The following is a 26,886-nucleotide window of genomic DNA, read 5'->3' as shown; positions in this document are numbered from 1 at the left end:
TTCACCTGGTTTGACCTGGACAATTTTAAAAATAAAAAGGAAGAAAGCAAAGAAGTCCGAATCTTGGTCATTGAGTGGAATCCAGTCTACACTTCTTAGCAAGTTGCCCTTTCAAGTAGGGAGCTGCAGTTTGAACCTCATAAAAGTGAGACACTTGACAATTACATTTCTGGGCATTTAGCTTTTATCCAAAGCGACTTACGTCGCATTTTTAACCTGTGGCTTTAAAAAAAAAGAAAAACCCTTTTTGCCCGGGGAGCTATTAGGGGTCAGGTGTCTTGCTGAGGGACATTTCGACATGAGACATGGAGCAGCTCACGTCAAAGGGCCACTGAGCGTCACACTTTAGTTTATTTTACGCAGCAAGAGAGCAGATTGTCCAAGCAGTCTTTTCCTTTTTATTTCGCATTTATTCCAAAACAAATGCATAAAAAATATAACTTTGCTGCCTTTCCTATGCTGTTCACTCTGCCCTCCATCTCACCCAGGTGCATATGCCTGGCTACGCCCTTAAATATCCTCCAGGTGCCCACAGTGTTACACAATTAATGAGTCCAATTACTGTAACCAAATAAGTATACTTTATTCAACTAAATTGACTACAAAAACAGATAAATCTATCTTAATATTTTAGTACATTGAACCCAAGATGTAAACAATAATATTTAGGAATATATAACTAAATTATAACTGCAAATGAATAGCTCCCACACATACACAGCATCTCCTCTGTATGTATCTGATTTATATGAAGTTTGATCTTACTTTATAAGGTTAATAACATGTACTTTGGGTTTATGCGTCCTCTCTTTAGTAAAACGGACCCCTAATGACTCCTTCGTCCTTAAATGATCATGTTACAACATTAACAATGTGGCTTATTATATCTGCTCAACAGCTACCAGGAAGAACTGCAGAGAGAATCTACCACACTGCAAAGCGTATCAACAGTATAAGTATGTATTTAATGTGTTCTAGTTGACTCTAAATGGACCATCATCTACTAAATGAACATCATGCTGCATTGAAGAAGACTTGAAACTAGAGACTTAGACCATAAACTCATGTTTACAATGTTTACTGAGGGAATAAATTAAGAGAGAAGTAGAGTCCCATAGACGTCTATGGGAGCAGAGGAGTCGCCCCCTGCTGGTCACTACAAAGAAGTAGAGTCATTTCCTCATAGACGTCTATGGGAGCAGAGGAGTCGCCCCCTGCTGGTCACTACAGAAAATGCAGGTGTTCAGGCACTTACATCGGTTTCACTCTTCAGAGTTTGCTGCCTGGTTAAAGCAAATTAAAACATGAATAAATTCTCGTGAAGTGTGTTTTTGCATGTGCAGCTAACCTGCTTGACTCTGACTAGAAGTAGTAGTACAACTAGTCGTGTGTCAGTAGTACTTGAAGTTGTGGCTCCACCTCCCCGGTTACTCCCCGCAGGTTCACTCTGCTGGCTCCAGACCTGCTGAGGATGGACAGCCACGAGAACATCTACCTCCAGGCAAACGGCGTGTCCACCCCCGTCTCCGTCACCATCACCGTCATGGACTTCAGAAGTAGAGCGATGCTCCTGCGTCACGCTCAATGTGGACAACGGGTTTCATGCTCTCAAGGCGATCCAGGTGACTCATCAGGGGCAACAATCTTTGTGTGTGAAGTATTTAAAACACGATATGGATCTGCCAGCGTAAAGCATGAACGATTTATGATGTCGGGAATCAGACGATCAGTGACGAGGTTACTTCTGCTCCACATCACGGTGCTTTCCTTAATCTGTAAACATCCTCTTCATCTTCCCCGATCTCATCCAACAGCTTCTCTCCGATGGTTTGAATCCTGAAGAGAAAGAGAACAAGTTTGTGTATCTGAAGGTGGACTTCGGCGGCTTCCACTCCGAGGAGAGGGTGCTGATGGTGTCCTTTCACTCCGGGTACATCTTCATCCAGACGGACAAACCCATCTACAACCCCGGAGACACGGGTGAGGACGCGAGACGCCGACGAAGAAACAAACAAACAGCAAAACACAAACTACGAGAAAGACTTTAGAACAAATACATTTCAATGCAAGATGTCAGGAAGGTCTAAGCTGTGATACCAGATACTGTAGATGTTCTGGTCAAAGTGGCAGTGATGATTCACACCTTCATCATGAACAAATATTTTGATAATATATTGATAATATTTTGATAATAAACTATTATTTAGTTTTGTCCATTTTTTTTCTCTCCAGTTCGATTCAGAGCCTTTGCGTCCTCTTTGTCCTTTAAGGCCTTCGACAGCTCCGTCACCATAGATATTACGGTAAACAAATACGATTAGTAGATTAATCGATGAGCCATTTCAAGAGTGGTGATTGATCGGGACACCCTAGACCTGTTGGGTTTCCATCATATTTAGAGGTTACGTAATGAACCAGTTCTGTGTCTCAGAACCCGGACGGAGTGGTGGTCAAACAGGTCTCCAGGGTCCGGCCTGCAGACGGCGTCTTGGACGACACTCTTCCTCTCTCTGAAATTGTCAAGTAAGATCAACTTCTTTGCCTCATCCACAAACCGCAAACTGCTCAGAGATTAAAATGCGTCTATTTAGACCAAGAATGAACTGAATGCACAATACGTACGAGTGTGATTAAGACAATACGTCCGTCAGGAATTAACAAGAAGACTTGTTGCACAATAACGTGTCTCAAGGAACAACCTTTAGAAAAGACGTTCCTGGTTCCCAGAGGATGAACTCGGCATGCTTTGTTCTGTGATGTTTCTCTGTGCCAGTGAAGGAAAATGGACGTTGACAGCAAAGTTTGACCACCGGCAGCAGAACACGTTCACCTCTGAGTTCGAGGTGAAGAAATACGGTACGTCGGGTCCTCGTGGTACCACGAGGAGATGTTTCACCTCCAGTGTGATGTCTAATGAAAGGAATGCTTCATGCTTCTGGCGTGTTGTGCTTCAGTCCTTCCGGCCTTCAACGTCACCCTGACGCCCAAGAAGTCCTTCCTCAACCTGGAGGACAGCGAGCTGCAGGTGGAGGTCTCGGCCAGGTCGGTCAAATACTCTCACAGACCAAACACCTGCTGGTCCTGCTGCTTCATGGTCGTAGTTCACCGTCCACATGTAACATCTAGCGTTCCTCCTCCCACACTGACTCACGTTGTTGTCATGGCGTCCCAGGTACCTGTACGGGGAGCCGGTTCAGGGGACGGCCTACGTGGTGTTTGGGGTGAGGATCAACCAGGAGATGAGAAGGTTGCCTTCAGTGAAGCAGGTTTCAAACGTAAGTCACTCATTGTGGTGAAACGTTGCCACCACATCATGCGAGCTTCACGCATGATGTTCATCTATATCGGTTCCCCCAGCGAACCTGCAGCCTCCATAACGTCAGACGTCTTCTGCGTTCTTCTCCTCCTGCAGCTGGACGGAGGAGTCGTCAGTCTGAGCATGGAGGAGATCAAGAGAGTTTACCCCAACGTCAAGTCCCTGGTGGGCAACTCTGTGTATGTGAAGGCCTCCGTGCTCACCAAGTCAGGTTAGTCCTTCACGTGAGGGACAGGAAGTCCTCATTTACATCAATGAAGCCACTGAAACACCGAACGCTGGATTTATTCCCTCAGTGAACGTTGTAAACATGAGTTTGTGGTCTCAGTCTCTCGTTTCAAGTCTTCTTCAACACAGCAGGATGTTCATTTAGTAGATTATGGTCCATTTAGAGGGAAACAGACCATAAATCAGGGGGCGCTTTAGCTACCTGTTAATATCGTGACTGGAGTTTGTTCTCTGAGTTTCAGCCCTTTACCCTGAATATGTTTATTCACCATCAAGTCGTCGTTGCTGAAGTTGTTTAGGTTTTATGTTTCTAGATGTTCAACCCTTCAGCTCTGGTCTCCTCTGCAGGCGGCGACCTGGTTGAAGCTCAGAAGACGGGCATCAAGATCGTGGAGTCTCCGTATGTCCTTTCCTTCAAAGACGTACCCAAGTTCTTCAAGCCGGGCCTGCCCTTTGACCTCACAGTAAGGAGCGGCTCCTGTGTCCGCGATCCATCTCCTAGAACTAGATATGTGGTCATGTTTTGTCCAGGAAACCTGTTTGGTTCATTTGAAATCAAAAGTGTGTAAAAAGTACATCATTTCATCCCGTCGCGTCCAGATCGAGGTGAACCACCATGACGGCTCCGCGGCCCGGAACGTTCTGGTCCACTTTGGGCTGCTGAAGGAGCCCATACTCGTCTCCTCGGGCAGCACCAGAGTCGCCGTGGACATGCCCGCTGGTGGAGGCCCTCAAACCATCACGGTCAGTGTGACCGCCGGACCTTTAGACCAGTGATTCTCAAAATAAATAAATAAATAAATAAACTCATCCTGTGATTTTATTTTGAAGGGACTTTTTTAATGCAGCGGAGTGTCGGTTTGTTTGCCGGCTCGTCCGTCCATGTTTTCAGCAGCGTGTGCCAGGTTTACTTCATTTATTTTGAATTTGTGCAAAAGCTGCTCCTCATAGTGTTTGTCATCGATCCGTTAAAGTCATTTGAGTCTTTTTTCCACTTTTCGGTTTGTGCACGAAAGCTGTTGAGTTTGTTTGAAATGGCTGAAGATTCTTAATTGTTTTGTATGTTGTAATACAAAGTGTCCTTAAGATACACTTTGGGATTTTTATCTAATTGACTGTAAAAGGGAATAGTTCCCTCTCCAGCATCGCTACCAGCTGGCTCTTTTGTGTGTTTTGTTGGCAGACGTATTCTGTCTCAGGTAGTATTTGGGTCGCGGCTTGTCATTAAGGGGTGATGGTGGGTCCCGGAGCCAGACCAGTTGAGAACCACTGCTTTAGACTATTAATCATCAAGTTCCACTCAGGATCCTCCTCTCGCTTTACACCTTCACATCCTTTCACTTTAATATCATTTTTGTCCAGATTATGTTTTTCTCCTCAGATTCTATAATTAGAAACACCTCTTCACAGCGCACATAAAGTTCGTATTGAGCTGAACATCCAAACCCATCACACCAAATCGGAGGAATCCAGCTGTCCTGTGCATTGATTTAGAGATTCAGATGATGGAAAATACAACTAAATAAACAAGTTACTGAACAATAAAGGCCGATTATCTCGGATCCTCGGTTCTTTCTTCCGTCCCAAACCTCTGCTTCGTTGTTGTGTGTCTCCCAGGCTGAGACCGTGCAGGCTGACCTGAGACCAGAGCAGCAGGCCAAGCACCAGGTCACCGTCCGGCCGTACGCCGCCTTCGACCCGCGCCAACAGAACTACCTGCACATCTCCACGCCGACCAACGCCGCGTCTCTGGGAGACCGACTCCCGCTGAAGCTGACCGTCGCGCCGGCCAACCCGACGCACCGAGCGCTCGTCACGCAGGTCACCTACCTGGTGAGACGCCGCTCCGCCGCTCCAACGCCGCAGTGAAACGCGAACAACAACCCGTCGTTCCCCGAACTCCCCCAGGTGCTGAGTAAAGGCAAAATCCTCGTCGGCGAGCGCGCGGATGTGACGGGTCAGCAGGTCACCAGCGTCGGGCTGACGGTCACCCCGGAGATGATGCCGTCGTTCCGTTTCGTGGCGTTCTACGTCATTCCCTGGGAGGGGCGGGAAGAGGTGGTGTCGGACTCCATCTGGGTGGATGTGGCCGATTCCTGCGTTGGAGGGGTGAGCGATCAGCAGCAGGGTGGTGCATTTGTAGTTTGACCGTCTCAGTCTCTTCATCTCAGCTGCACAGATTGCAGATGCAGAGACTCACACACTGAGTTTGCATCACGGTGCTTCTAACACGCGTGTATGAAAATCAACTGATTGTGAAGTATTATGTGTGTGTGTGTGTGTGTGTGTACTGTTGTATCTTCCAAAAAGCTACTTGAGCAACAAATGTGGATTAACAAGCCGCTGAAAATAGTCCGACAAAACTCTGATTCCGAACCACAAACCGCCCAGTCAATCAGGATTAGTTCTCCAGTCTTTAGTCCATTTGACCTGCGCTGCCTTCCAGCTTAAAGTCGGGCCGGCGGACGGCGTTCATCGAGACTACGCGCCCGGGAAGAACTTTAAATTTCAGGTCCGCGGCGATCCGGGGTCAAAGGTCAACCTGGTGGCTGTGGACAACGCTGTGTATCTGCTCAACCGGGACCGACTTACACAGAGGAAGGTGTGTGTGTTTTAGGATGGGACCTTAAGCACTAATTTAAACACTTTTTATTTGACCAATTAAACAGTGTTTTGTTTCACAGAGTTCATATATATTCACATTACATGGTGTTAAAAGTCAATGGGTCATTTTTTGGTCAATCAGTGTTGATGAGGTACACAAGCTGAAGCCTCTCGTCTACTCGTCCTCAGATTTGGGGCACGGTGGAGCTCGGCGACATGGGCTGCACCCGAGGGGGCGGCAGAGACGCCACATCCGTGTTCTCGGACGCCGGACTGCTCTACGCCTCCAGCGCCGGGGTCAGAACCCAAACCAGACAAGGTAACCCGGTTAAAAGAAAACCCCTCAGGACGTTCAGAGCTCACTCAGCAGTCGCTCACAGGGACTCGTGTTTGCTCAGTGAAGCGTTCTGTCCGTTGTATCAAAGGCTGACGTAATAATAAAAGTCCCCACTGAAACCTGGAGATATTTGAACAACTACCAGCGACACGTCTTCTATTGCAAATAAATACAATCATAAGTAGAAGATAAATCTTTTAATAATCAGTAATTGTTACATTGTCAGATTGGTCGCCGGTCGTTAATTAGATACTTCTTTACATTTCAAAAGGTTTTTCCTTGATAGAGACATGAAATATGCAAAAAGGGTCCCATGTTCTTGTCTTCCTCAGTCCTGCAGTGTCCACGCAGCGCCAGAAGGAGGCGCTCTGCCGAACTGTTGCAGCGTAAAGCCCAGCTGGGTGAGCTCAGAGAGCCAATGAAATGCTACCAGTTGTCCAGTTAATGTAAATGTGACGCTTTGGCTCTGTTAAGCTTTCCCCGTCCCCCGTATCCACTTGCCGTCACGACGCCTGACTGACGCCTCCTTCCTCCTGCAGAGGACCATTACAGGGAGCAGCTGCAGCGGCGCTGCTGCCGGGACGGCCTGAGGGAGATCCCCATGCGCTACTCCTGCACCAGGCGCTCCCTCTACATCACCGAGGGCTGGGAGTGCATGAGGGCCTTCCGCTACTGCTGCGCCACCTTCAGGGACCAGGAGTTTAACACCGAGATTCCCACCACGGTGCCCCCCTGGACCACAGCGCCCCCCACCACCACCACCAGCAGGCCCAGACCCACTTATGTAGCCCGTCCTTTTGGGAGAATGGATGTGTCTGTGCACAGAGGCTTTGGTAATTACTCTATTTCTTATTAGCATTATTATAACGCTAACTTAATGAGTTGTTTGTGTGTGTGCCGACATACTAAAAGCTCATGTATGTGAAACTGAGTCCACCTAGAACGAGAGCGTGTTATGGAGCGAGCTCACTCCCCGGTCCTGGCTGCACGGCCTGAAGCTGAACTGCAGTTGACCCATTCAAACGCAAACAAAATGGCAGAAAAAGAGGCGGAAGATGAGGAGGAGGAGGAGGAGGAGGAGGAAGAGTATCTGGACGAGACTCAAGTGTATCTGCGATACAAGTTCTACGAGTCTTGGCTGTGGACGGACGTTCACCTGCCCGACCGAGCCGAGGCAGACGGGTGAGAAAACACTAAAGTTACTTAAACAGCGTCTGATAAATATGTTTATTTTATTTATTACATTCATGAGCAAAACAAACTGACGTGATAGTGTGGCGCCGTTCAAAGTGAATTTGAGAGTCGAAAGAAAGGACAACAAGTGCACGCCGACCCGCGTGGACCTCCAGCATCAGACCTGGAGGCCAGATGAGGTCCTAAGAAAAATGTATTTTAATTTCATTCAAATACTAAAACTTGCATCTTTACCCGAATTGTGAATCGCTTCATGTTTTCTTGAATATTTTTCACATTAATGACAAAACATATTTAGACTTGTTTTTCAAAACGTTTCTCGACGTAACATATTATATCCTGGAATTGTTTTCCAATTTTTTTTTAACCTAAAATATCTGAACTTTATTTAAAAATTGACCGAATATTAAAAAAAAGAATCCATGATGTTTTCAATAAGATATATATATTTTTTCAAAATAATTTTCGGCCTTGGATCCATCCTGTCTCCTCATTCAGTAAACCTACAATAAGAAGAGGAGATCTTTATGTTCATGTTCATGTGGAGGACCTGAGTGCGACTCGGTTTCAGTATCTGGTTGAACGAGGTCGTCGCTCCACTCGGGTTAACCCACGTGTTGTAACGTGTTGTAACAGTTCACGGTTAAACATCCCCCCCCCCGAGAGTCCAAACCCGATAGCGATGCAACGTTATCTGTCTGATAAAAAGCTTCTGGCTCTGCTTCCAAACATCGCACGGTGAACTCCAGCATTGCATCATGTTCTGTTTGGTTAGTTTTTGCCCAGAAGTTAAACCAGCAACACAAGAGGCAGAGAAACACTAAATAAAACAGGAAGAAGCCAAACAGCAGAGCAATGGGTGGGTCGTGTTTAAAAAGTGCCTCATGAAGAAGAAGGAATCTTCATCAGACTCCTGCATCACGAGGACAATCGTTACATCTCCCGCCACGACGGTGCTGATCCATACGAGCAGAAAGAGACTCAAGACGACCACTGAAAAGCACAAAAAAGCAACCGCCCATCCATGCATACAGCCGTGCTCCACCTTCTCTGGTTACACCTTCCTAAAAGCGATGACACACATGTGAATCCCATCAACAGGTTGGCGTGGAAGGACCTGGAGCTCCCTTTACCGGACAGCATCACCGAGTGGGGGCTTCTGGCCGTCAGTGCATCACCTCACACAGGTACACACGCCGCTTGCTGTGGGAATACGAGTCAGGTAGCAAACTGTTGTTCTCATTGGTCTCATGGACGGGTCAGCTGACCTCCATGACCCCGATGAACGGGCTCTGTGTTTTTCGCGAACCCACCGACCGACTTTTGATGTTGTTTGGAAAATGTGTGTCACGTGTTCACTGGAACTAACTCGATGAAAACTGGACTACAAACACTTTGAGATGTCAACAACCGTCACCACCTTTACGTCTGAAAACAGTTCTTTTTGTGTCCAAGTCGCTGAACTTTATATTGTAAAAGAAACATTAATCCAAGGCTCAACAAAGTGACCAGACTTTGCAAAAACATTCCACAAGTTCAATCAATCAATGGATGAAGTAATGAAGTTAAAACGCACTGACATACGTGCAGAAGCCTCATCTCTCTCTCTCTCTCTCGCTCAGGCTTCTGTGTTGCGGAGCCGCACAACGTGAAAGCGTGGAAGCGTTTCTTCGTGGACCTGAAGCTGCCGCATTCAGTGGCGAGGAACGAACAGGTGGAGATTAAAGCGGTGGTGCACAACTACGGCTACGACGACGTGCACGTAAGAGAATCCCCTCACAGCTCCGTCACCTCCTTCTTATTCATCCGGACAGTAGAGAACATTTAATTCCACATGCGTAGCCTCATTTCATTTGCTACAAGCTGAAACTCTGTTTGGATGCTTTTTAATGCAGCGTTAAAAATACATCTCTTAATCAATGAATTAATTAAACATATATATGAATTTTGTCTACCGCACAGACGGAATATTAGAAGCGGACGTGATCGTCGTGACGTCCCCTTTAGCTTGTGGACTGCCGTCTTTAAGCCGAGTGTTGTCATCTTGGAATTCGACCATCACACGGTGTTTGATTATTTGCATCTATAAACGAAGGTCACCATAGTTGGAATGCAGAAGTTTGACAAAGACACGGCGGATGCATCTGTCAATCACAGTGAAGCCGCCTGCAGCATCCTGGGTTTATTTCACTATGAATGGGCATTAAAACACAGATAGTTTTGCGGTATTAACATTAATTGTAATATTTTGTGGTGATTCATCCAATAGCTGTCCAGACATTTCACTTATGGTAGAAACATGAAAACCAGTCAGGGGATCCGGGTTCAGTCTGTTTCCTTCTCAAAAGGTTATTTAATGAAACAGGTTTTGAATAAGAGAACGTCGTGCCTGGATCTGCGTCCAGGTCCGGGTGGTGCTGATGAAGACAGAAGGTATTTGCAGCATCGCCTTCAAGGACAAACACACGCAGGAAGTGACGCTGCCGGCCGGCTCTTCCATCGCGGTGCCGTACACCATCGTGCCGCTGGAGGTGGGGAAGCTTCCTCTGGAGGTGGCGGTGGTGGCCAGAGACATGAGGGGGTCGGACCGGATGCGGAAGCTCCTCCGGGTGGTGGTGAGTCCCTCCTGGTGACGGAGGGGTCTTTGTCCTTCTAACAAAAGGAAAGAGTGTCCTTCCTTGAACACAGCAGAGTACAGATGTAAAGGAGGGAACTTTCTCTGAACAGCTGGATGGAGTGCAGAAGACTGAAGTTTGGACCACCGTGTTGAACCCGTCTGCTGAGGGAGGTAAGAAGATCGCAGCCATACGTCACTTCCTGTACATGCACCACGTGTACCACATGTCTTCAGGCTCAGGGTGGAAAGTCCTGATGTTTGACTTTGTGTCTCCTCCGTCTTCTACAGGGACGCAAACTGTTCGTGTGGGGAAGATGGACCTGGAGTCCGTTGTGCCGAACTCTGTGCCGGAGACAATAATCAGTGTCAGAGGTCAGTCGCTGGTGCGGAGGCTTGACGGATGAACCCTGGAGAGCGCTCTGATCCCCGATTCCTCCGTCAGGCAGCGTGTTGGCAGACAGCATCGATAACTCCATCAGCGAGGACTCCCTGGCCTCTCTGATCCGGATGCCCGGCGGCTGTGTGGAGCAGAACTTGGCGAGCATCACGCTGCCGCTCATCGCCTCCCTCTACCTGGAGCGGACCAACAACTGGGAGAGTGTGGGGGTGGATCGCAAGGCCGAGGCTCTCCGCTACATCAGGAAAGGTGTAACTGAGGGAAATAAAGTAACATGAAGGGCTACATGGGCGGAAGGATGGCGGTAGAACAGTGGATGGATGCCTAAATCAATTGGTGGATTGGTTGCTGGATACAGCGATGGATGAATCGCTGGACTGATGTATACATGAATAAAGAGATTGATTGACACAGGTGAGAGGTTGGATGGATGGGTAATCTCATACATAGATGAGTGGATGGATGGATACTTTAATACAAAGGTGAGAGGTTGGATGGATGGATGGACAGATGGATAATCTCATACTTAGATGAGTGGATGGATGGATACTTTAATACACAGGTGAGAGGTTGGATGGATGGACGGATTGGTAATCTCATACAAAGATGAGTGGATGGATGAATACTTTAATACACAGGTGAGAGGTTGGATGGATGGACGGATGGGTAATCTCATACATAGATGAGTGGATGGATGGATACTTTAATACACAGGTGAGAGGTTGGATGGATGGACGGATTGGTAATCTCATACATAGATGAGTGGATGGATGAATACTTTAATACACAGGTGAGAGGTTGGATGGATGGACGGATGGGTAATCTCATACATAGATGAGTGGATGGATGGATACTTTAATACACAGGTGAGAGGTTGGATGGATGGACGGATGGGTAATCTCATACATAGATGAGTGGATGGATGGATACTTTAGTACGCAGGTGAGAGGTTGGATGGATGGATGGACAGATGGATTATCTCATACATAGATGAGTGGATGGATGGATACTTTAATACACAGGTGAGAGGTTGATGGATGGATGGACAGATGGATAATCTCATACTTAGATGAGTGGATGGATACTTTAATACACAGGTGAGAGGTTGGATGGATGGATGGACAGATGGATAATCTCATACATAGATGAGTGGATGGATGGATACTTTAATACACAGGTGAGAGGTTGGATGGATGGATGGGTGGATGGACAGATGGATAATCTCATACTTAGATGAGTGGATGGATGGATACTTTAATACACAGGTGAGATGTTGGATGGATGGATGGACAGATGGATAATCTCATACATAGATGAGTGAATGGGTGGATACTTTAATACACAGGTGAGAGGTTGGATGGATGGATGGACAGATGGATAATCTCATACATAGATGAGTGGATGGATGGATACTTTAGTACACAGGTGAGAGGTTGGATGGATGGATGGACAGATGGATAATCTCATACTTAAACAAGTGGATGGATACTTTAATACACAGGTGAGAGGTTGGATGGATGGATGGACAGATGGATAATCTCATACATAGATGAGTGGATGGATGGATACTTTAGTACGCAGGTGAGAGGTTGGATGGATGGATGGGTGGATGGACAGATGGATAATATCATACTTAGATGAGTGGATGGATGGATACTTTAGTACACAGGTGAGAGGTTGGATGGATGGATGGACAGGTGGATAATCTCATACATAGATGAGTGGATGGATGGATACATTAATACACAGTTGAGAGGTTGGATGGATGGATGGACAGATGGATAATCTCATACATAGATGAGTGGATGGATGGATACTTTAGTACACAGGTGAGAGGTTGGATGAATGGATGGACAGATGGATAATCTCATACATAGATGAGTGGATGGATGAATACTTTAATACAAAGGTGAGAGGTTGGATGGATGGATAAACAGATGGATAATCTCATACTTAGATGAGTGGATGGATACTTTAATACACAGGTGAGAGGTTGGATGGATGGATGGACAGATGGATAATCTTATACTTAGATGAGTGGATGGATACTTTAATACACAGGTAAGAGGTTGGATGGATGGATGGACGGATGGATAATCTCATACTTCGATGAGTGGATGGATACTTTAATACACAGGTGAGAGGTTGGACGGGTGGATGGACAGATAGATAATCTCATACATAGATGAGTGGATGGATGGATACTTTAGTACACAGGTGAGAGGTTGGATGGATGGATGGACAGGTGGATAATCTCATACATAGATGAGTGGATGGATGGATACTTTAATACACAGGTGAGAGGTTGGATGGATGGATGGGTGGATGGACAGATGGATAATCTCATACTTAGATGAGTGGATGGATGGATACTTTAATACACAGGTGAGATGTTGGATGGATGGATGGATGGACAGATGGATAATCTCATACTTAGATGAGTGGATGGATACTTTAATACACTGGTGAGAGGTTGGATGGATGGATGGACAGATGGATAATATCATACTTAGATGAGTGGATGGATGGATACTTTAATACACAGGTGAGAGGTTGGATGGACAGATGGATAATCTCATACATAGATGAGTGGATGGATGGACACTTTAATACACAGGTGAGAGGTTGGACGGATGGACAGATGGATAATCTCATACATAGATGAGTGGATGGATGGATACTTTAATACACAGGTGAGAGGTTGGATGGATGGATGGACAGATGGATAATCTCATACTTAGATGAGTGGATGGATGGATACTTTAATACACAGGTGAGAGGTTGGACGGATGGACAGATGGATAATCTCATACATAGATGAGTGGATGGATGGATACTTTAATACACAGGTGAGAGGTTGGTTGGATGGACAGATGGATAATCTCATACATAGATGAGTGGATGGATACTTTAATACACAGGTGAGAGGTTGGATGGATGGATGGACAGATGGATAATATCATACATAGATGAGTGGATGGATGGATACTTTAATACACAGGTGAGAGGTTGGATGGATGGATGGACAGATGGATAATCCCATACTTAGATGAGTGGATGGATGGATACTTTAATACACAGGTGAGAGGTTGGATGGACAGATGGATAATCTCATACATAGATGAGTGGATGGATGGATACTTTAATACACAGGTGAGAGGTTGGATGGATGGATGGACAGATGGATAATCTCATACTTAGATGAGTGGATGGATGGATACTTTAATACACAGGTGAGAGGTTGGACGGATGGACAGATGGATAATCTCATACATAGATGAGTGGATGGATGGATACTTTAATACACAGGTGAGAGGTTGGTTGGATGGACAGATGGATAATCTCATACATAGATGAGTGGATGGATACTTTAATACACAGGTGAGAGGTTGGATGGATGGATGGACAGATGGATAATATCATACATAGATGAGTGGATGGATGGATACTTTAATACACAGGTGAGAGGTTGGATGGATGGATGGACAGATGGATAATCCCATACTTAGATGAGTGGATGGATGGATACTTTAATACACAGGTGAGAGGTTGGACGGATGGACAGATGGATAATCCCATACATAGATGAGTGGATGGATGGATACATTAATACACAGGTTAGAGGTTGGATGGATGGATGGACAGATGGATAATCCCATACTTAGATGAGTGGATGGATGGATACTTTAATACACAGGTGAGAGGTTGGTTGGATGGGTTGATGGATCCACACAAAGAGCTATATGGTTGGATGGATGGTGGATGAATACATTCATGAATGGCTGGTTGAATATAAAAATGGATAAATGTCTGATCAGACACCTTGATGTTGGGTGAATGATACATTAATGCATGAATGGCTGGTTGGTTGGATGGATGGACCAATAACTGAATTGGTGGACTGAATGAATACAGCAGTGGGTTTAAGATGTATCTCCCTGCTTCACATCTTTGAATTCTTCCTCTTTCTTCTCAGGATACCAGAAACAGCTGGCATACAGGAGGAGTGATGGCTCCTACCCCCCCTACAGGAGGGAAGGTGCAAGCACATGGTACCTTTTTATATTGACGTTTTCCTTTAATTAAAATGTGCTGATTTTTGCTGTGCCCAGTTCTGAAATAGAATACTCTAAAGAGCATTTCAAAAGTCAGTACGCGTCACCATCGTTCAGTTCCTCGTCACTTGACCTGTTTGACATGTGACCTGATGAAGTTCTAATCACGGCCCGTCTGATTGTCAGGATCACGGCTTACGTGGTGAAGGTTTTCTCCATGGCTCACTCCACCACCGGCATCGACGAACAGCAGGTGTGCGACCCGCTCCTCTACCTGGTGAACAACAAACACCGGCTGCCCGGAGGGAACTTTGTGGAGGACAACCCTGTTTACGATACTACCATGACGGTGAGCCTTTCTTCTTTCCTCTCACACGGTCCTCGGTTTGTTTTTCTCCTTTTAAATCCTTTTTATAAGTAATTATCACGTGCATCTTTAGTCCAGTTTCCATTTGACACCAAACAGAGCAAGTAACTCTTCAAGAGCTGCCACGTTGCATCAAGTATTTTACTTTGTGTACCCAAAGATTTCCTTCACTACTGAGCTATTCAGGCCTTTCATAGGAGCCTCTTGCTTGTGTCTGCAGGGCGGTCTCCGTGGTGACGACCCAGAGGTGACCCTGACAGCCTTCGTCCTCATCGCGCTCTCTGAGGCCAAGCAGGCCGGGATCACTTGCACCGGTCCAAACGTAGAGGTACATTTCATATGAGCTAATGGCTCGCTGCTCCTACCGACCGGATTGTTGTCCATTAATCAGTAGCTGTACCTTTTAAAATAGTGTCCTCCACATGTGCCTGCTGCAGGCGGTTATCGGTGAGACGGCCGAGTACCTGAGGAGAGCGCTGGGCGCGGCGGGGAGGAGGCCGTACACCGTGGCCATCGCCTCCTACGCGCTGGCTCTGCTGGGCGAAGCTCAGCCCTTCAACCCGACTCCATCTTTACTCAGAGCTGCAGCTGCAGGTTCCTCAGACACTCGTCCAAATGTTGATCCTGTTATTCACTAAATACTATTACTGCTCTTGTTTGCTGCAGTGCTTTGCTTCAGTGCTGCTCCTCCTGTCTGTTTCTACAACCTCCATCAGCTCTCAGTTCATCACTTTCTATGGAGAAGAAGCTCAGACTGCCCCTCCTCAAATAATCCATCGATCCCCTCAAAGCGCCGCGTCGTTGCTCCCGCTCTCCCTCCTCCCTCTAATGTGTCCTCTCTCCTCCAGGCGGCAGCCACTGGCTCGACACACACAACCCCTTGTTCACCTTGGAGGCGACCGGCTACGCTCTGCTGGCGCTGGTCAAGCTGGGGCGCTTGGACGAGGCCGCTGCGCCCTTCAAATGGCTGAACAGCCAGCGGAGGAGGGGGGGCTCTTTCGGCTCCACTCAGGTGAGGGCCGGGGCGATACCGGTGGTCCGGGCTCTGATTGGTCCACCCGCTGAACGGCGTTTCATTTACCCCGTTTCTATCAATGAGGATGAGCTACAAACAGAAGCTCCACCATGAGAGAGCTGAACTACACCCTGAAACATGAGGAGACAACAAAACTAGAACGGTTCTGACCTTTGAACTGCAACTTCAATGTTTTCATGCAGTCAACCAGAATCTGGGTTTTTCTGCCTTTTTTAACACAGTGAAATATTTTACAGTTGAAGCCACATAGTTTTCAACGGTGTCTTGCTGTAGGCTGATACTAATATTTAAACTTGTATACTTTATATTTGTTTAAGTGTTCAAAAAACTATACAGATGTTTTATTTATTACTTTTATGGATAAATATACCAGTATCATATCGTATTTGTGGTATTGTATCAAATTCCGTTATCGTATCGTAAGTATCGTGTATCGTGATATTTATGTCGTGTATGGTATCAAAGTCATAAATTTGGTAATCAAGTAAATTACACAGCTGACGAATCTGAATCTGAATAAATTGACCGTTGAAATAAAGAAGTGGCCACAATGTACAGAAAGTCCCAGCTGTCTAGTAACGTGTGGTGAACGGCTTCTTGAGGGCTCAGAATGCGTCCCGAGCTTCTCTCTCCACACCAAGATTGTATCTCAAAGTGAAAGTAATGATCTGAGTTAAATGTCCTTCAAACCCCCTTCTGGGCGCTCTGTCTCCTCCTCAGTCCACCATGGTGGTGCTCCAGGCGCTCTCAGAGTATCTGATAAACAAGCCTCCTCCTGGTGACCTCAGTCTGGATGTGGACGTCCGGTTGACGGGACGCAAGGAAATCCGTTACCATTTCAACCCCCGGACGGCCTACGCGGCTCGCTCCTCCAGGGTGAGAGAGCCTCAACGTGACAAAGGGAAAAGTGGACTCACCCACTCGTTTTTCCACCGCCATTTTGAAGGCCGGCGTCTTTGTTTGTGCAGCCCAAAGGGAGAGCAGAGTACAACTGAGTGACGTCTCATCTGTCAATGCAACGTTCCGGTTAACTTTCATGAAGCGAAGAAACACTGAAAGGTTTAAAGTCGTGAGACAAAAGACAAAAACAAACAAACGGTAGCGACCTGTTAGTCACAGTAAGCCCCGCCCTTAAATACTAATCAGCTGTAACAGTGACAACACGTAAAGTGCGTAATGTGTACAGCAAAGGTCACCAAGCCAACTGTGATCTGAAGTCATTCTGTTCAAAACGTCTTCTTCTCCGGTGCTTCTGCTCCGCAGTTGCCGGCTAATCTTGATTTGGAAGTCGAGGCTCGGGGGAACGGAGAGGGGATTCTGGAGGTACGATGACGCAACCACCTTCAATTCAGCAACATTTCGCTTTGATCTTTTACCCAAACATGATTCAAAAGTTGAGTCAATGATGACCAACATTTAAAACATCGCACAGAAATATAGAACTTTTCTCCTCAGTGGTTAATTTTGCATGTGTTGTCACTTCCTGTCACTTTGACCTCAGGTTGTGACCTTTTACAACCAGCTGCACGAGGTGGACGATAAGACGTCCTGCAAGGACTTTGAGCTCCTCGTCACTATTGAAGAATCCAGCGGTAAAAGGCTCATAATTTTACAATTCATAATTTATCATTTTCTCTTTTAGTACCACAAAGGCATTATAACATTTTAACAAAGTGGAAAACAGTCCAGATTGTTACATTTCCTTGATATACTGGAAACCTGCAGCATTAATCATGACCTAATAACAAATAGTTAAAATCATACAAAATTATGTCAAAAGTGGACATTTTATCAGCATCCATAATGTGCTTTACAAACACACAACATGTAAGATAGTATTATTGACAAATAGATTTTAGTACATTTTATTTATGGTACTTTTTATAATAATGTAAATATTTAAAGACGCAAAACAACAAAAAAATATGAGTCGATGTACAAAATAATAAAAGAAAAGAAAAACACAATTCAACACAAACTGGACATTTGAAATGATTTGTTGTATTAAATCATTTTTTATAAGAATAACACACTGTGGCACAACTGAACGTCGTACAGAATCGGCCACATTTATTCAGCAACCAAACGTCAGCACAGTGAGAAGCGCTTATTTTCTGTCTCACTACAGAAACGCCTCCAGCTGATGTGGAGAAATCCTACCAGATGAGCATCAGAGTGAGGTGAGACACGTCCTCGTCCTTTGTGTCTTTGGGTGGAAAGCTGCTGCGCCGTGTTTGTCTTAGTTATTGTTATTGTCTATCGCAGAAAGAGGTTACATGATGATGAATGATGAAGTAATTACAATACGTATTCATGTACAATACTATAAACTATTTGTCAGTGTCGACATCGTCAGAAGAACAACACTGTTTTTTGGTTTCGCTTCAATCCAAACGTGCTTCTGAGGAGACTTCTGGTGTCTGTGAGGAGATAAGATCAGACCGTTACAGCCCTGCAGGTTCAATGGACACAAAACACACAAGTTATTCACAAAATGACCCGTTTGTTCGTCTCCCCGACAGAAAAGAAGCCGACTTCCCGTCCGATCCTTTCAGGTTAAGTCGTAACTGATTCGTTTGTTTGTCTTCGTCCAGCTTTCAAACTCAGTGGACCGTTACATCAACCACTTCCAGGTTGTCGATAACCTGAGTGACCGAGGCTCTCTGATCATCCACCTGTTCAAGGTAAAACATCACGTGCTGACGTTTTCCCCCAATGAGAACAAAGCATCTACTATCTATTCCCAACCAGCAGGTACCTCGATAGGACCCGCCCCTTTCTACTTCCTGTGTCGCTGTGCTAAATTGTCCTCCCCGTTGTCCCCCAGGTGTCTCACAAAGAGCCAGAGGTCCTGATCTTCAGGCTGCAGCAGCGCTTCAGAGTGGGCCTCCTGCAGCCGTCCTCGGTCACCGTGTACGAGTATTACAACCCAGGTAGGACCGACCCCCTCCCATCGGGGGGAACCCACCTGAGGCCAGGTGAAAGGTGGTGACAGGTGTGCTCCTCCTCCTCTCAGATCACCGCTGCAGTCACACCTACACCCCCAGGGAGGACCGAGAGGAGCTCTCTCAGATCTGCAGGAACGACGCCTGCCGCTGCGCGCAGGGTAGAAGCTCACAGTCTGCGGCGCTGCGTCAGTGGACGTGTCTCCACTCGTAGTTCTTCTCAATGGCTGCTGATTCTTCCCTCTGCTCGCCATCTGCAGGCGACTGCTGCGTCTCCAGGAGCGACAGTGAGAACGTGCCCCACCAAGAAAGAGAGACGTTTGCCTGCAAGACTTTGCACCACGGTACCAAACACACGCACACACACACACAGCTGAGGTTTGAGTGTAAATGTTCAATATGAGTCGATAGTGTCACTTTCTGGAATGCATTTGTACGGCTGTGTATCTGTTTTAGTTTTTTTCTCAACATGAGGATAAAGAAACGTTCCATTAGACTTAGTTAATAATTCTGAAGTTTCCTCAGAACTGTGTCTTTAAACTAATATCACAATCCCTTCATTCAATAGAATATGCATGTCCATGTATTTGCATCAAACATTCATATATGATTAAACATGACAACGGATTCTCACCTTTGGTATAAATTAAGATACTTATTAATTAAAATACTAATATCTGAGTTTGAGTAATGAGGATGAATCTAGCTCATGTCTAAGGAATCTCAACAGGCATTATAACATTTTAAAATGGATCTATTTGAGTTAAAGGAGGAAAGTTAGACTGTAGAAATACTCAAAAGAGGAAATTCTGCATTTGAACTGGAAGTGAAAACAATTTGTGAAGTTCACAACGGGACCAGTAAAGGTTGATATTTACCATAACAATATAATCAACGGATGTATTTGTTAATTATTAGGGCCATTAACGCGTTAATCTATGCGATTAATGTGACTGAGATTAATGCGATAAATACCTTAATGCAGTTAATGCATCTTTCTTTACTTCTGGTCTTCCAGTAAAAAATAAGCTACTAAACAACCTCCTGCAGGGGGTCAAACAGACCACTTTATGCATCGCTAGGCTAAGCTAGATGCTAAGCTAAACTAGCTGCTAAGCTACTTCCATCTCAACATCGACCCTGCAGACGACCACCACTGTGTCTAAAAGAACAAAAAACTTAAACTGCGATTAATTAGTCTATTTTTAATCTTTTGACAGACCTATTAATTACATTTTGTAGGTCATTAGCTGAACAAATTAAGACTCCTCCTCTCATCACGTGATTCATTTGACCTCCAGCGGTTTATTTGTGCTTCAGCTTTCAAGGTGAAGGTGCTGAACGTCAGCCAGAGTTACTACGACAAATACGAGATGGAGATCACACAAGTTATCAAACTGGGTGAGTCAATGTCTGTGTGTCTTTGAGGAGCATCAGCTCTTCTTCTGTTACATAAAGCATCGCTCATTGTTATTTAATGAATTGTTTATTACCAGGAGACTTTTAAGTAAAAGACCTCGTAATGATGAACAAAGAACTTTTTAGGATGTTTTTAAAACACCAGACTCACACTTATATTTATAGCTCTTTTATTTGGTGGATATAAGAAGCTGCGTGTATCTTGTGAATGTGAAGGCATAGAGGCAGGAGTTGAAGTGGGCCAGAGGAGGCTTTTCATGTCTCATGGAGGCTGCAGAGACGGACTGGTCCTGAACCAGGGCTCCCAGTACCTCATCATGGGGCCCACAGAGGACCAGTGGAACGCTGACGCTGACACCGGCAGGTAGGACGAGGAATGACGTGGACGTCCAGGGCTTTATTTCTACTCTACGTGCATATTTCAGGAGCCTCGTCTCCCTCCAAAGGACGTCCTCGCCATAAAAGTCATGATGGCGGCTCGATTTAGGACTCATGAGAGTAAAAAACTGTTCCTGGAACACTTGTTTGTACCCGAGTGGTTGAATCAGTGTCAACGGGTCCTGTGGGGGTCTGAGATGTTGGTGGGGACATATTGTGGAATCCCACCTTCAGACAGGGAGCTTCTGTCAGGCGGATAGAAGCTAAATAAAAAAGCCCATTTGCTCTCACAGACTGAATGTGAAGGTGGATTTACTTGTCGCTGAAGTGGCAGCCATGTTTGTTTGTTACGGACGTCTTTCTCACAGAAGCGTTAAAGCCGACCTACAGAGTTTAACCCCCTGTCTCTGTCCACCAGGTCCGTCTACGTGTTGGGGAAGGACACCTGGGTGGAGCGCTGGCCGTCGCCCACAGAGTGCTCCAGCACTGACGGCCTGTCAGATAAATGCCGGAGCCTGAAGGATGCGGCGACCGAGCTGTCCGTCAACGGCTGCCGGCTGTAGAGCCGCTTTAGTTCTTTCTCTTTGCAGAAGGATTCAATGCAAATACAGTCAAAGTGTCCAAAAGCCTTTCAGAGACACGTTACGTCCTTGTTACCTGTGAAGGTCAAACCAGCAGCTGCTGAAACAACCATTCATCCATTTAGACGACAAGGAAACAGCTAAAAGAGAAAATAAATGAATAAACACCTCAATGTGTCTATTGGATGTTTTCTTTCCACCTTCTGAAGGTTTGGTCTCTTTACCAGTGCATGAAAACAACAATCTGCCTGACGCCTCTCTGCTAAAGTTATTATAACTAATAAATATTAACCAGTAATAAACTCAAACCAGTTTGAAGCGCAGAAAGTAAAAAACAAACAAACAAACCCGTATTGTGTAAAAAACCCAAACTGTGAAACATTCTGATGATGATGTATTTATAATATTATTTATTTAAGAAGCTAATTCAGAACGTTTTAGTTTTCAGGAGCTTTTAATCAAATGATAAAAACAACAAACGATATCAGTGACAGTAGTTATTTCTTCTGACTTACTTTGAACATGACACTTTGTCATATTATACATATGTTTTTATTATTAACGCTGAGTTAATGTATTATTGTGTAACAACATCTCATCTGACCTTTAATGTTGAAGGTGAAACATAAATCTTACTCGACCATTTGAAAATGTTCTGTGGATCTTTTGAATATCAAGAAGTCTGAGCCCATTTGATAAAAAGTGGGAATAATTATTGTCATAAGCATGAAAACACATTTTCTCATAGACGTCTACGGGACTAGAGGAATCAAACTTACATAGAAAAAAATGTTGTAGATCACAGCTCTTTGCATTGAAACATTTGCTATTCTTTACAGATACATGAAGCTCATATTGGTTTAAAAAATATCCTGTAGCTTGTTTAAAATACACATTTTGCTAAAAACCAAATATAAGAAGAATCATCCACAGCTCCTTCACACCTCCGTCAGTGAAAGAACCGTAAACTCACTAAATGAATCATTAACACGTTTAAACAGCAATAAAACAGTGATGATAAAAGCAGAGACGGATCCATATTCAGTAAAGATTGTCACTCGCGGTCTTCATCAAAGTCGATAAATCTGGCCGGCGCCATCTTCTCGTCCTCCTGGTGTCCAGCGTTGGTCAGTGGGATCTGCATCAAAGAACAAGAAGTACTTATTGGATAGTATTGTTGGACTGAAGTACAAAGGACCAGATAGTAGAATATCTGCAGGGCTTCTTCTCTAATGACTCCTTTGGGCCCTACAGGTTCTCATGGAGGCCTCATGTGTTTAATGGTTGTAATTAAGGTCATTGAGGTTAATAAAGTTCCATCTACAAACTGTCATCGTGTGTCTGTGGATACTGTGCACGCTGTGTACAAGAAGGACACGCACACAGATTCATTAAGAACATTAAGTACAACCAGAGTGTACGTGGATATAGTTTGACCTTTTGGAGACAAACAGGATTAATATTTAAGTTATTCATGATATGATGAAGGTTCTAACAGGCCTCCACACTGAGCTCTTCCTCCTCACCTGAGTGTTTAGTCTTTGTTCAGTCCGTTCTGGGAACATTCTTCTCCTCCTGCACAGAAGAATGAATGAAAAAACAAATCAATGATCAAATCAAGTGATTCAACGACTGTGTGAATGTAAGATCCACATCTGCATTTTATCACAGTGAAGCTGAACCGCTCACTTGATGTAGGGGACAGCGAGGATGATGATGATCAGCAGGAGAACAAATATGACAATAATAGCTGTTGTTGACCATGTGGAGCCTCTTTTTCCTACACGGGAAAGAAAGCAAACAACAACAAATGTAAACTATTAAATATGGAGGGTGGAGGATGAATTAGTGACAAAAATAAGATGTTTAACTCAGTGAAACAGAATATCCGGCCATCTTGGGTCGGTCAGCTGGCTCACCCATAACATTGTGTTGGTAGTAAAACATGTACTTATATGAATAATTATTATATATATAATACAAAATGATGTTATGTTCTAACAAATAGAATAATGTTCTAAAATAGGTACAAGATGCATGTTGAAATCCGCTCCCTGCACACAGATGTAGTTATGACACTGCATACTTATGAATAATTGTAACCATGGGTTTTCATACGGAAATGATATTAAACAGAACATTATTCATACGTGTGCAGTGTCATAACTACATCTCTGATGTTTATAACAAACCAAAGACATCTAGCCTTTATATATAATATCTATGGCTGCATAGACGTCCTCTTTGTCCCCAAGTTAGCGACAGAAGAGTCACAAAGCGACAACCAAGCAGCTCAGGAAGAGAATCCAGCGCTGAAGAAAAGCTCATGTCCAATGTGAGACTTGTATGTTAATGACATGTGGTGCAATTAAGAACTCACTCTCTTGAGCTCTACATGTTGAAAGCAAGTATTCGTTTGTGTTTGTGCGTGTGAACGTGATTGTGTGGTGATGTAAACGGTCACAACAAGCAGCAGGAGAGCAACTTGTAAACCTCGAGGTGTCCTGAATGCTCCAAACATCACGCCGTTGTTTATTTAGGCTGCTCACATGTAACATTCATCTTTTTATTAACAGGACAAAGAAAAGGACTTTTCCCAACAGGGACCTCAGAAAACGTATAGCATGCCGCACCATGACATTGTGACTGCATACAAAGGTCACACATGACTATATGAACATCTATTTATTGAACTTTAACAAAACTGCAAAGTGCAAATGTAAAACAAATCTCTCTTCTGGCATTTAGTCCAGCGCTTCTTTAATGTGTCTGGTCCATTTATTAAAGCAATGATGATAACAAAATTCTAAATAATCAATTCTTTTATACGGCCACATATTAAAAGAAGAGATGCAGATGTCATGTGCTGTAAACAAAGCAACTAGTGGAGGCGGCAAGGTGCTCAGTGTTGCCACATTGGAAATGGTCAAGTATCGTACCAAAGGCTCAAAACGGTCGTATGTGGAGGATAATTATCGTGTATCTGGCAACATGGCGATCGGTCGACCAATGAATGTTCTCTCTACAGTCAGAGCTCGCGCAGGAAGGTGGAGCGTAAGGGAGACGCCATTTACACCACTTGTGAGGGCGGAATAACTAGTTTGTGAAAGACTCAGAAACACAAATATCCGACGAAGCAAAATCCCGGACACATTATTTAGGTCTCAGAAAGAGGACGTCTGGTCACCCTGTGAGTCACTTCTTTAGCTGGATTGTTGATGTAATGTGTGAGAGAACAGAAGAATGAGTGTGATTTACCTGCAGAAGGAATCAGACGTAAGGTGGAGTTACTACGTCCCATCTCGTTCTGGGCTTCACAGTAATAATTCCCACTGTGTTCAGCTGTGAAGTCAGTGATGGTGAAGATCTGTCCTGATGCTCGTGGTGAGTCTTCATCCTCCTTGTGCCAGGTGTAGTTAGCTGCTGGGTTAGCATCAGCGCTACAGGTCAGAGTCACTGAACCGCCCTCCAGCATCACAGCAGAGGGACTCGCTGACACAGAGGGACGCTGTGGACCATCTGGAGGAGACGTGAATAAACATACTAAGAGGTTAGAAGATGTTAGCGTAGATAGTTGATCATTTGAATGAATACTTGTGTGTCTTTCTCTCAGACTATCTCTAGTATTCATCACAGCAGCTGTCACAGGTGAGACTCCTGCTGGTGTAAAGTGACAATAAGCAGCCTTTAATCCTTTGTAATGTTCATATCTCCACACATTCTTCTCTTTAGATGCTGCTTGTGTCCTTAGCTGAGTCTGTCCTCTCACTTCTAGTTGTTGTAGGAGTTATTGATTGTTTCCTCCACCAGCTGACACGTCACTTCTACTTATGTTCTGGAATAATTCACTTGAGTCTTTATGAAAATCACATTATTCTGTCTGCTGATGGTTTATATTTGTGTTTCTATTAATAAGAGAATGACATAAATAAAGATGTGTGTCTCCTTTAACATTTAGACTCCAGTGTGTTTACAGCTGTGATTAGAATCATATTGTTGTGTCAGTGTGTGAGTGACTCTTCTACACGTAGACTGCAGGGGCCGGGGATTGAACCAGCAACCCTCTGGTCAGTGGACCACGGCTCCACCTCCTGAGGAACGTTGTGCTTCATCTTTTTGATGCCTCTAGTTTACATGCAGCGGTCTGGTGCCTCCATGTGAGATGTTGGTGAAGCTCCACAGGCCGACACAGTGGAGTGAACTTACACACTGCAGGAGAACGGTGACCAGTAGGTCCTCTTAAATTACAGGAATATCTGTCTGTAGAACCAGAGGAGACTAGAAGAGAAGATCCTGTCATGAAGTACTCTCCATTCTTGTACCAGACGTATTCAGCACGATCAGACAGAACACAGCTGCTGTGACACGTCAGCTCCAACCAGGTAGAATCTGATCTTCTCACCTGCACCTGGAGACCTGAATCAGTGAATATTATTTATTAAAGTGTCAACATTCACAGAAGACATTTATACTCTAGTTTTCTAGATGTTGAACATTTGTAGATGATTAATATGTGAATTAAAATGTTACCTGTGACAGACAAAGTGACTCCAGGTGAACCAGTATATTTCTCTCCTGGTTGGTTTGTCATCAATGTGAATTTGTACTCAGCTGAGTCGCTCTCTCTCACGCCTGTGATGATCAGAGTGCAACTCTTACTATAACATGTGTACGTCACACGGTCTGAATACTCAGAGTCTGTTCTCAGATCCACAGGTTCACCATCTTTCTCTTTAGTGAACCAGAATCTGTCCTTTTTATCAGAGGGATCTATTCCAGACGGGTGTGTGTAGCCACAGCTTATTTTCACTGTTGATCCTTTTGCAGCACAGACGTCAGTCTTGAGGTAATCCACTCTCCATCCATCCTGACTCTGTATCACTGTAACACAGCACATCAGGAACCACAGTCACACTCAGAACAACATCACAGGACACACTCTCATTGGTAGTTTACTGAAGAGAAAAGATATTATGAGAAATATGAAAATCATTGAGTTTATAGAAAGTAATGAAAGAGTCCACGATGTCCACATGGACTCTGCAGCTGGAAGGAACAGCGACGTATTGAACCTGTGGACCTGAAAAAGCTCAAGTTGAAGTATTAGAAGGGTTTGGTTGATGAGAAGAAGAGTGTCTTTGCTCTGTGCTCTTCTGTCTGTGGTCAGTCTGCTGCAGAGTGGAGATGGAAACTGTAGAGAAATGCAGAACTCTGAGGGGAACGATACTGTGACATATAGATCAAACCTCACTGAGGACACGGCGCTCAGCACTTGGACTGGTGATGGCTTTAAGAAACTCACGCTTTAGTTAACGTGTCAAAAACGTCGTAGCCTTTAAGACCCGGTCCAGTTGACTGATGTTGGGTGTGCGGGAAGAATCAAACGTCGGAGTGCACACATCGTTATTTAAG

At 44.8% G+C, this 26,886-nt stretch overlaps 4 protein-coding genes and 1 long non-coding RNA gene across 7 annotated transcripts in view; 3 read left to right on the top strand and 2 right to left on the bottom strand.

The window, feature by feature from the left end:
* The window catches only part of LOC120815147 (pregnancy-specific beta-1-glycoprotein 2-like), a 99,419-nt gene that overhangs the window by 71,325 nt on the left and 1,208 nt on the right, over positions 1-26,886 (bottom strand). Inside the window, exons 2-4 of the mRNA XM_078079817.1 lie at positions 26,005-26,355; positions 25,681-25,890; positions 24,733-24,993 (exon numbers count right to left, since the gene is read on the bottom strand). Coding sequence (XP_077935943.1) covers positions 24,733-24,993; positions 25,681-25,890; positions 26,005-26,355 — 822 coding nt within the window. The remainder of the gene's footprint in view (positions 1-24,732; positions 24,994-25,680; positions 25,891-26,004; positions 26,356-26,886) is intronic.
* Positions 1,421-18,445, top strand: LOC120825513 (complement C3-like). 3 transcript variants are annotated; one of them, XM_078079809.1, is made up of 32 exons: positions 1,421-1,622; positions 1,815-1,980; positions 2,233-2,303; positions 2,432-2,523; positions 2,774-2,856; positions 2,955-3,042; positions 3,173-3,275; positions 3,413-3,527; positions 3,893-4,008; positions 4,145-4,288; positions 5,162-5,377; positions 5,453-5,653; positions 5,991-6,146; positions 6,338-6,467; positions 6,818-6,886; positions 7,025-7,318; positions 7,427-7,667; positions 8,781-8,866; positions 9,302-9,441; positions 10,085-10,294; positions 10,407-10,467; positions 10,585-10,668; positions 10,739-10,942; positions 14,670-14,745; positions 14,935-15,097; positions 15,336-15,443; positions 15,553-15,709; positions 15,964-16,127; positions 16,872-17,027; positions 17,415-17,474; positions 17,653-17,743; positions 18,280-18,445. In XM_078079809.1, exons 2-32 carry the CDS (start codon positions 1,911-1,913, stop codon positions 18,333-18,335), a joined length of 4,005 nt encoding a protein of 1,334 aa, XP_077935935.1. In that variant the 5' UTR covers positions 1,421-1,622; positions 1,815-1,910; the 3' UTR covers positions 18,336-18,445. The 3 variants fall into 3 exon arrangements, 2 of the variants coding, with proteins under 2 accessions (XP_077935935.1, XP_077935934.1); XM_078079808.1 differs by having other exon boundaries at positions 7,418-7,667; XR_013450541.1 differs by lacking the exons at positions 16,872-17,027; positions 17,415-17,474; positions 17,653-17,743; positions 18,280-18,445 and having other exon boundaries at positions 7,418-7,667; positions 15,528-15,709; positions 15,964-16,118.
* Positions 14,142-14,371, top strand: LOC144383091 (uncharacterized). Its single transcript, XR_013450544.1, has 2 exons — positions 14,142-14,241; positions 14,318-14,371. It is a non-coding gene; the product is annotated as an uncharacterized LOC144383091 (long non-coding RNA).
* On the top strand, positions 18,400-21,647 carry LOC144383088 (complement C3-like). The gene is made up of 7 exons (XM_078079825.1): positions 18,400-18,835; positions 18,979-19,084; positions 19,168-19,257; positions 19,357-19,440; positions 20,417-20,497; positions 20,732-20,879; positions 21,312-21,647. Exons 5-7 carry the CDS (start codon positions 20,470-20,472, stop codon positions 21,454-21,456), a joined length of 321 nt encoding a protein of 106 aa, XP_077935951.1. The 5' UTR covers positions 18,400-18,835; positions 18,979-19,084; positions 19,168-19,257; positions 19,357-19,440; positions 20,417-20,469; the 3' UTR covers positions 21,457-21,647.
* The window catches only part of LOC120815186 (cell adhesion molecule CEACAM20-like), a 73,019-nt gene continuing 68,042 nt past the window's right edge, over positions 21,910-26,886 (bottom strand). The window contains exon 7 of the mRNA XM_078079820.1: positions 21,910-22,612. Within this exon, the coding sequence (XP_077935946.1) occupies positions 22,529-22,612 (84 nt within the window). The 3' untranslated portion in view covers positions 21,910-22,528. The remainder of the gene's footprint in view (positions 22,613-26,886) is intronic.

Source organism: Gasterosteus aculeatus, chromosome 9, assembly GCF_964276395.1.
Source record: "Gasterosteus aculeatus chromosome 9, fGasAcu3.hap1.1, whole genome shotgun sequence".
In the NCBI taxonomy this organism is placed as follows: Eukaryota; Metazoa; Chordata; class Actinopteri; order Perciformes; family Gasterosteidae; genus Gasterosteus; species Gasterosteus aculeatus.
The sequence above is the reverse complement of the archived record's forward strand: the minus strand, read 5'-3'. Positions and strand labels throughout refer to the sequence as shown.

What these genes read in the sequence shown, in the direction of transcription:
- LOC120825513 (XM_078079808.1), top strand. Translation starts at nt 1,911, where the DNA reads ATGGTGTCCTTTCACTCCGGGTACATCTTCATCCAGACGGACAAACCC. An exon ending in GTTCGAGGTGAAGAAATACG is followed by an intron (nt 2,857 to 2,954) that starts GTACGTCGGGTC and finishes GTTGTGCTTCAG; the next exon opens with TCCTTCCGGCCTTCAACGTC. An exon ending in CAGAACCCAAACCAGACAAG is followed by an intron (nt 6,468 to 6,817) that starts GTAACCCGGTTA and finishes TGTCTTCCTCAG; the next exon opens with TCCTGCAGTGTCCACGCAGC.
- LOC144383088 (XM_078079825.1), top strand. Translation starts at nt 20,470, where the DNA reads ATGGAGATCACACAAGTTATCAAACTGG. An exon ending in CACACAAGTTATCAAACTGG is followed by an intron (nt 20,498 to 20,731) that starts GTGAGTCAATGT and finishes GTGAATGTGAAG; the next exon opens with GCATAGAGGCAGGAGTTGAA. An exon ending in GCTGACGCTGACACCGGCAG is followed by an intron (nt 20,880 to 21,311) that starts GTAGGACGAGGA and finishes TCTGTCCACCAG; the next exon opens with GTCCGTCTACGTGTTGGGGA.